The sequence below is a fragment of the Mauremys mutica genome, chromosome 4 (genome assembly GCF_020497125.1).
Source record: "Mauremys mutica isolate MM-2020 ecotype Southern chromosome 4, ASM2049712v1, whole genome shotgun sequence".
NCBI classification, from domain to species: Eukaryota; Metazoa; Chordata; order Testudines; family Geoemydidae; genus Mauremys; species Mauremys mutica.
Window position 1 is genome coordinate 146186048 of NC_059075.1, and position 10039 is coordinate 146196086.

The 10039-nt window shown below is 44.4% G+C and overlaps 1 protein-coding gene across 1 annotated transcript; it reads right to left on the reverse strand.

Annotated features, from left to right (window-relative positions):
• Positions 1 to 342: 342 nt before the first annotated feature.
• LOC123369837 (olfactory receptor 1020-like) lies at positions 343 to 1284 on the reverse strand. Its single transcript, XM_045015854.1, has one exon. The coding sequence runs from the start codon at positions 1276 to 1278 to the stop codon at positions 343 to 345; it is 936 nt and encodes a 311-aa protein (XP_044871789.1). The 5' UTR covers positions 1279 to 1284.
• Between the last annotated feature and the right edge of the window lie 8755 nt (positions 1285 to 10039).

The window sequence follows — 10039 nt, forward strand, 5'->3', positions numbered from 1 at the left end:
ATTACCTCAGGGTATATATATATGCACACACCCATGCTAATATAGACAACCAGATAAACACTGCATCCACAAACACAACAACATACTTATAACCAGATACATGTGGCACACTCTCAAACACAACACATTGGGAGATGACTAATCTGCCAGCAGCACCGTCTGGCTTACAGCACACATCGCCTCATCTGTTGTGCATATCTATTTAATGTATACCAGCACTAAATAGACAAACTACCCTAAAGCCATAGAACCCATCACTCCAGTCTACTAGTACAGCATATCACTAACTTGCATCTGTCCCAATGCCTTAGTCCTTGGTGAAGCATGTTTCAAAGTCTTTCCCTAATTAAAGATTTTCCTCCCAAACCCTCTCCTCAGGGCGTCCTTCACCTCCTTGTTCCTTAGGCTGTAGATCAGGGGGTTCAGCATGGGGATCACCACTGTGTAGAACACAGAGACGACTTTGTCTTGGTCCATGGAGGAGCTGGAGCTGGGTCGCAGATACATGAACAGAGTTGTCCCAAAGAAGACAGTGACGGCCGTCAGGTGCGAGGCACAGGTGGAGAAGACTTTGTGCCTGCCCTCAGTGGAGCGGATCCTCAAGATGGCAGAGAGGATGTACAGGTAGGAGATAAGGACGGCGAGGAGGCAGCTGATTTCAATTAAGCTGGCGAAAGCAAAGATCACCACCTCATTGATGAAGGTACTGGCACAGGAGAGCTTCAGCAGAGGAGGGACGTCACAGAAAAAGTGGTTGATGATGTTGGAGGCACAGAAGGGTAACTGAAACATACTGATGGTGTGTATCATCGAGTTGACAAACCCAGCTAGAAAGGAACCAGCCACCAGCAGGACACAGACTCTGTGGGACATGATGACTGTATAAAGCAGTGGGTTACAGATCGCCACGTACCTGTCATATGCCATCACAGCCAGCAAGAGGCACTCAATACCCACAAATGAGCTAAAGAAAAAGAATTGGGTTGCACAGCCATTGAAAGAAATGACTTTGTTCCCAGCTAAGAAGCCCACCAGCAGCTTGGGGGTGATGACAGAGGAGTAGCAGAAATCAACCAGGGACAAGTTAATGAGGAAGAAGTACATGGGGGTGTGAAGTTGGGGATCACTCCTGATTAATACAATCATCCCAAGATTCCCAATCAGGGTGATAAGATAGATCACTAGGAACACCGAGAAGAGTGGGACCTGCAGCTCTGGATGATCTGTTAGCCCCAGGAAAATAAACTCTGTCACGGTGGTGAGGTTTCCATCAGCCATTTCTTCACCGTTTGTATTATTTACTGAGATACAATAGCATCACAGATGTCACAAGTGCCTAAGACCTGTTAGGGCTTCCAGTCCATCTCTCTGAGGCTAGTGGAGAATTGATATCCAGTGTAATTTTAAAATATCCCATGCATTGTAGTGTCAACCACTTCCCTTGAGAGGGAATTCCACAGCCTGATAGACCTCTCTGACATGAAGATTCAGCCTAGATCTTTCCTTTTTCATTTTCATCCCCTTACACCTAGCAACACCATGCCTATGCATTGCACTAAAAAAAATTCCTTTCTACTGAGAAAAATATTTGCCTAAACCCTTAAAATATTTGCTCACTGCCATTGTGTCTCCTCTTCACACATTCATTATTCCTAACCTCAACCAGACGTATTAGTTCTTTTAACTTTTCTCATTGATCGCCTTTGTTGTTGATGCTTTTCTTGGAAATCTCTCCAATTTGTCTAGCAGATCAAAAGAAGGAAATCAGAATGAGATTGAGAAGGGGTATTTTCATGGCTCAGGATAGATCTAAATCCATTAATCCCTCTGTCTTTCTCTCACTGCATTTCTGTCTTGCTCTCTCATCATGAGGATTCTAAGGGAGGAAAAAAAAGTACTCTTAGAACATGGTGTATTCTCCCTAGGTTAAACACACCCCAATATCTGATCATAATTTTATTCCCTGTGCACCATCCACATTCCACAAAAAGTTTTGATGTAAACAGGAAGAAAAAAGATTCTAGCTCAAAACTGAAAAAATCTTTAGTTTTCAGCCAGAATCATTGAGGTTTCAAGTTTTCTATTTCTTTTCTTTTCTTTATTTTTTTAAGGATAGCAGACACTCTCTGCAAAATATTTTGTTTAATCAAAAATTAAATTTCCCATTGAAAAAAGTCTAAATAGAAAATTGTCAACCAGCCCTAATCCACCCCAGACCTATACAACACTTAAGCACAACAAAATGGGACACAAATGGGACCATAGACCTGGTTCTGACACGGCAGGGATTTCCTCCTGTATTAGAAAAAGAAGTAGATTTTAAAGAAATGGAGTCTATATTCTGAAGCAGGAGACACCCAGAATCGGTGAACCTACTTCTGGTAGAAAGGCATCATTTCCTCATTGGCTTTATGGCAATGACATGTGTCAAAGGTGGATGTGTGTATTATATCAGGTTTGCAACTTTGGGGCTTTCTTTGTGATGTGTCCCCCAGCACCAATTAAAATAAAATGCTGTGGGTTTATTTTTCTCCCCTCCATGGATTAATGTTTTGGAGCACACTTAGAATTTATTTTCCTCGTGGGTGTGGATGGTTAGAAGTCACTTGTGCTCTTTGCTTTCTCCAAATTAAATATGAGCTTCAACACCGTAAAGGAGAAGGAGGCCTCTGTCTGGAATACAGTCAGTTGTTCCCGGGTGTGTGTCAAAGGCAGGAAAACATTGGGTGTAATTCATGAAAACTTAAACACAACATAGTTAGAGATATTAACCATACTTTGCATAACCGCGGACCAATGCACTGAGAAATTTTGTGCCTGAAAGTGTAACAGCAAATTAAAGGGCACCCTGGGGTAGGTGGTCCTCCAAACACATGCAGAGGTATTGGTAAACACATGGGCGTTAGTGGGGGCATATTCTGATGCCTCCCCTTCCCAGCAGGTGTGTTTCCCCACCTCATAAAAGCGGCTTGGCATTGCCTTTTCTTTACACATCATTTGAGGGGGCTCCGTAGGTGGATAGAAAGTTGGCTAGATCATCAGGCTCAACGGGTAGTGATCAATGGCTCCATGTCTAGCTGGCAGCTGGTATCAAGCGGAGTGCCCCAAGGGTCGGTCCTGGGGCCGGTTTTGTTCAATATCTTCATTAATGATCTGGAGGATGGAGTGGACTGCACTCTCAGCAAGTTTGCAGATGACACTAAAATGGGAGGAGTGGTAGATACGCTGGAGGGTAGGGATAGGATACTGAGGGACCTAGACAAATTAGAGGATTGGGCCAAAAGAAACCTCAACAAGGACAAGTGCAGAGTCCTGCATTTAGGACGGAAGAATCCCATGCAGAGCTACATAGTAGGGACCAAATGGCTAGGCAGCAGTTCCGCAGAAAGGGACCTAGAGGTTACAGTGGACGAGAAGCTGGATATGAGTCAACAGTGAGCCCTTTTTGCCAAGAAGGCTAACAGCATTTTGGGCTGTATAAGTAGGGGCATTGCCAGCAGATCGAGGGGTGTGATCATTCCCCTCTATTCGACATTGGTGAGGCCTCATCTGGAGTACTGTGTCCAGTTTTGGGCCCCACACTACAAAAAGAATGTGGAAAAATTGGAAAGAGTCCAGCGGAGGGCAACAAAAATCATTAGGGGGCTGGAACACATGACTTATGAGGAGAGGCTGAGGGAACTGGGATTGTTTAGGCTGCAGAAGAGAAGAATGAGGGGGGATTTGATAGCTGCTTTCAACTACCTGAAAGGGGGGTTCCAAAGAGGATGGATCTAGACTGTTCTCAGTGGTAGCAAATGACAGAACAAGGGGTAATGGTCTCAAGCTGCAGTGGAGGAGGTTTAGGTTGGATATTAGGAAAAACCTCATACACGATCATATTGACGGTGACCATCAAAGCCTTCCCAAAACGTATTTCTGCTCTTAGGTTTCCGGTTTTAATCAGGGAATAGTGATGGGCGCATTTCGGGTCGGGAGACAGGTCAAAGACAAACAAGGTGTAGCCCTGTGCAAACTCCTCACAGTCGATTAACAAAGAACGATCTTTCATGTGTTTACCAGCCATCTGTACCAGATTCATGTACTCTTTCACAAAGTGTCCAGCCTTAAAGTCTGGTTGCAGAGGCTTGGTCGGTATCGGTTCACCATCCACATACAAGGCCAAAAAATTAATATCGTAATGTTTAAAATTAAAGGGGTTTTTAGTGTAACTTCCACTAAAGGCATCATTATCCACAAACCCTAGGGCAAGCATTTTGGGTAACTGTCCCAAGAACAGGTTCTCCTGGTTACCCCAGCTCTACCGTCCTGCTCAGAGCCATCCGCTTTGCCCAGCTCACAAACCCTAGATTCCCGCCATCCAACTCCATTTCTTCATGTTGTCCGGCAGTGTCTTTGTAAAACGGGTCAGCACAAAATTGCGTGGCGAGGGTGTCGTCGCTGGAATTGAGCACAGATTCTATAAAGACCCTGTAAGGGTAACAGTTTTTGCTTTGGCTTACGAGGCAGTCTCCCAGTGTGACATCCAACTGACTGAAAATAGAGGCCAAGGGGTAATTCACCAGGCCCACCTCCGCGTCCTCGGCAAGTTCAGTTCCGTCTCCTTTTACAATCTTGCAACATAGGTACAGCAGCATGATGTTTAAATCCATATAATCTATGCCATTCCCTGCTATAAAAAATGATGGGGGCAGCCTCCATAATGGCCGATAGAGGCGGCACCTTGATGTAAATGCTTTTCTCGATGCTGGTTAGCGTAGGGGCTATTTGGAACAAGTCTAGTTCGGATTTGGTGCACTCTTCAGACTCGCAGTGAACAAAAGCCATGTTGATTAAAATATATCTCTTTTACCAGGCGGAGAGCGTCTCCTTTTTCTCCCAGGCTTCTAGGTACATAGGTACCTAGGTACATAGGTACAGCGGCCACAGACAGGCGCAAAATCTTCTCCACCTGTGGCTCGCACCTGACAGCCATTGTGCTGTACTATGGGACACTGACTTTCATGTATGTGCAGCCTGGGGAAATGAATGCGATGGAGCAAGACAAGCTGGTCTCTCTCTGTTTTACACCATTGTGATCCCCATGATGAACCCCCCTGAGGAACAAGGAGGTGAAGGACACCTTCAGGAAAGTGCTAAGCAGGAAAATATGTCTTCACTGACTACAATTTATAGGATTCACAGGGTGATGCTTTCAGTTGTGCTTTGACCCTAGCAGGTTTCACAAGCTAAACAAGGCTAGACATGTAGCCCATGTGTAACGTAAGGAAGGATGGTTGGCTCTAATAAGCATTCATTCTGGATTTAGGAAATATATATTCAAATCTTGGTTCAGCCAAGAGAATGTATGAACCAAATCCATGGCTGGAGTAAATTACTGTAGTTCCATCTGCATCAACAGTCCAGATCCCAAGCTGGTGCAAAGAGGCCTTAGCTCCATTAATTGGGCCATCACGGGGGCAGATTTACAGCTGGTAACAGACTATCGCTTTATTGGAATCAATAAGGCCCGATGCCAGGTGGTCTAAAGTGGCATAGCTCCACTGGAGTCAATGGGCCATAGCTGCAGTTGGCCTAAATAAATCAGTGCCACTCATCTGCAGTCAAAGAGGCCAGTTCCCTAGGTGGTGTAAATCAGCATTGCTCCATTGGAGTCAACCGAGCTATACAGATTTAAACCCTCTGAGGATCTGACTCACTGTGTGTTTGGGTGGTGAAGGTAAAATCCCAGTTATCTTTTGTAATATTTCACCATTAAACTGTCTACAAATAAAAATCAAATCCTATAATGTGATGTTGTGCTTTTGCTCATTGCACTTCTCCTTTCCTATGTCTTGGTATCTCTTTCCCTGCAGTCTTTCACAATGGCTTTCCCTTCACTCTGCTTTTTCCCCTGGTGTTTCTCAGTTGTTGTCTTTCTTGTCTCCTCTCCATCTGCTCCTCCCCTTTCCCCTTTGTTGTGACCTTCACCTCCTTTCCAAACATCACATGGCTCCCTTTGCTCCACCCCATGCACGCTCACTTCTCCCTTCATTCCCTTGGAAGATACTTAGGGTTTGTCTCTACAGCCCCTGGGGTATAAATTTACCTTGCACTAGCCTGCTGCACACTAAATGGCCATGTGGATAGACCCTGCTGCTGCACTCTAAAATTTCCATAGTTCACTTTCATTTACTGTGGTTTCAAACAGGAGTGTGCTAAATGAAGGGGAGGAGGGGTTAGCTCCCTTTTATGGACACCCAGTGTTGCCTTTAAGGGGGGAAAAGGTAACCCTTAAAATAAATGAGGTGTGGTAGAGGGAAAGAAAATGGATACCCCTTTTGCTCAGAAGTGCAGATACGACACACTCTGGTATCTGATCACCCAGTGGACCAATATCCCAGGTATGGTGTGGTGTAAAATGAAGAGGAGACAGGTAAGTAAAGTAAAAACAGAGAGATACATATTAGGGATAAAAATACAATTAATAGGGAAGGGGAAGAAAACCACAAATGCAAACAGCACTAGAACCAATGACAATAACAATAGTGACAGTGACTTCAGTAGGGCATGAAACCCGGACCCAGATAAATCCCTCCCTTGGCCAAATACCCTATAACAACCGTCCTACCCAGTCTAGGTGCTGGGTTGTGTGCGGTGGCGACGCTCAGGACTTGTACTATTGGGCTAGTGGAAAGCCGTCAAGGAGGAACACTGAGGAGTCCAACGGATGAATGGTGATCTCCGTGGAGGAGAAGCCCTCTGGAGATGGAAGAGCAGGATAAGTTAGGTATTGAAGGTCTTCTCCGGTGTCTTCGGGATAGATGTCACTCTCATCGATATGGTCGGAACCGCCATGAGATGGTGCCGCTCAGATGGAAAGCAGCCTCATTTGCATAGGAGTCAGTCCTTTATTGGTGTCAAGGTGGGAAAAAGTGGACTGTTCCAAATGGCCACGCCAAACAAGTCCGAGGTAAATCGGAGGTAACAGAACCTTCAGGGATTTGGGAGGGAAAACAGATGGAATGTCCGGAGCCCAAAGGTGGGAAAATCCAGTTCTAACCAGTTGGAGCTAGCTCTGAGTCAGTGCCCCTGAGGTAAACAAGGATTGAATCCTGAAGATACATGTCACAGACTCCATTTTGTATTTCTTACTTTTAATTATCTCAACACCAGCCAGCCAGTAGCTATGAAATCTCTCTTAATAGCTGGAGTACTTGTGGCACCTTAAAGACTAACAAATTTATTTTAGCATGAGCTTTCGTGTTGCATCCGAAGAAGTGAGCTGCAGCTCACGAAAGCTCATGCTAAAATAAATTTGTTAGTCTTTAAGGTGCCACAGGTACTCCTGTTCTTTTTGCGGATACAGACTAACGCGGCTGCTACTCTGAAACCTCTTAATAGCTGTTCTCTAATTGCTCTACCTGTAAAGGGTTAAAAAGTCTCACTACAGGAATAGGAATAAGATGGTATACCAGTGTAAGGCACCTTGATGCTGGTAAAACTCCATGGAGGGTTAAAAAACTCACTGCTATTCTAAATGGTTAGATTAAAAGCTTAGTTATAATTTAATAATATATAATTATGGTTAGTGAGTGAGTTTAGATGAGGTAACACCTAACTTAGGCTAAAGCCTTGATGGCATGCGTGTTGTTCTGTAAATTCTTCTCCTATATAGCTTTTCTTAAAATGATATTATTGCTGAAAGAACAAAGGTGACATGTTCTTCTGGAAGTTCTGAGGTAAATTGCACAAACCTGTACTAAAAAGAAGCCCTTTTTACTGGGAAAAACCAAGGGGCGGATTGACATGGGACAGAATGACATAGAAACTGTCCAAACAGCAACAAAAATTGTGTAAATTGAAGCTTGTGCATGTATTATGTACAGGTTACATAACCACACACCCCACACACAAATGTTTGATGTGTTAAAAGCTGACTGGAGTAAAGTTAAGTAATATGGAATGTGGAAATATATAAAAATCCAAGTGGACAGGCCCAAATCAGAGAAACACAGGACTAGAAACTGAAAGAACAGGGCTGAAGGACCAGACCAAGAAAACAGAGGAGGTGACAACCATCATGGAGTGCAGGACAACTTCCCGGTGCCATGTTGTGATGCTTTCCTGGTGTTATCTAGGCTGTTATCTGCTAGGTCATTCCAATCCTGGACTCTGGGAGCCAGCCTTACCCTGCTCTGCTATGAGAATCCCCACTCCTAGGCTGTTCACGCACAGACTTTGGCATGTAAGCTGCTCCTTGGATTGTGCAACCAAATGGCATTAGCCAATATCTCCGGTCCCAGACACAGCCCTAGGAACCTCCATCTTGCAGTGTCCAGTTATGCCCACTGGATGCTGCAAGCTTATATGAGTTTGTCAATTTTACAAAGAAATTGATATGTACCAGGCTTGTTATCCCAAGGGGAGTCTCTGACACGCTTCAAACCAAATGCACTGCTTCAGGTAGAATAAACAAACACATTTGTTAACTACAAAGATAGATTTTCATAGAATCATAGAATCATAGAATTTAAGATCTTAAGGGACCATTATGATCATCTAGTCTGACCTCCTGCAAGATGCAGGCCACATAAGCCGATCCACCCACTCCTGAACTAATTCTCTCCCTTAACTCTGCTGTTGAATGCTCCAAATCGTGATTTAGAGACTTCAAGTAGCAGATAATCCACCAGCAAGCGAGCCCTGCCCCATGCTTCGGAGGAAGGCGAAAAACCTCCAGGGACACTGCCAATCTACCCTGGAGGAAAATTCCTTCCTGACCCCAAATATGGCGATCAGCTGAACCCCGAGCATGCGGGCAAGACTCTACTGCCAGACCCTCTGAAAAAGGCTAACAATATCCCAACATTGACCCTGACCTATTGACTAACCCCGTTATCCTATCATACCATCCCCTCCATAAATGTATCCAGCTTAATCTTAAAGTCATGGAGGTCCTTCGCCCCCACTGTTTCCCTCGGTAGGCTGTTCCAGAATCGCACTCCTCTGATGGTTAGAAACCTTCGTCTAATTTCAAGCCTAAATTTCCTAACTGACAATTTATATCCGTTTGTCCTCGTGTTCACATTAGCACTGAGCTGAAATAATTCCTCTCCTTCCTTGGTATTTATCCCTCTGATATATTTAAAGAGTGCAATCATATCTCCTCTTGTCCTTCTTTTGGTTAAGGAAAACAAACCGAGCTCCTCAAGTCTCCTTTCATACGACAGGCCTTCCATTCCTCGGATCATTCTAGTGGCCCTTCTTTGTACCCGTTCCAGCTTGAGTTCATCCTTCTTAAACATGGGAGACCAAAACTGCACACAATACTCCAAATGAGGTCTCACCAACGCCTTATATAGCGGGACTAGCACCTCCTTATCTCTACTAGTAATACCTCGCCTAATGCATCCCAAGACCGCATTAGCTTTTTTAACGGCCATATCACATTGCCTACTCATAGTCATCCTACTATCAACCAGGACTCCTAGGTCCTTCTCCTCCTCCGTTGCTTCCAACTGGTGCGTCCCCAGATTATAACTAAAATTCTTGTTACTCATCCCTAAATGCATAACCTTACACTTCTCATTATTGAATTTCATCCTGTTACTAATACTCCAGTTTACAAGGTCATCCAAATCTCCCTGGAGGATATCCCGATCCTTTTCCGAATTGGCAATACCTCCCAACTTGGTGTCATCTGCAAACTTTATCAGCCCACTCCTACTATTGGTTCCGAGGTCGGCGATAAATAGATTAAATAAAATCGGACCCAAAACCGAACCTTGAGGAACTCCACTGGTAACCCCCCTCCAACCCGACAGATCACCCTTCAATACGACCCTCTGCAGTCTCCCCTTTAACCAGCTCCTTATCCACCTCTGGATTTTCATTTCGATCCCCATCTTTTCCAATTTAACCAGTAATTCCTCATGCGGCGCCGTATCAAACGCCTTACTGAAGTCGAGATATATTAGATCCACCGCATTTCCCTTGTCTAAAAAATCCGTTACTTTCTCAAAGAAGGAGATCAGGTTGGTTTGACACGATCTACCTT

Excerpts from the sequence above, each read along its gene's own strand:
- LOC123369837 (XM_045015854.1), bottom strand. The coding sequence starts at position 1,278 with ATGGCTGATGGAAACCTCACCACCGTGACAGAGTTTATTTTCCTGGGG.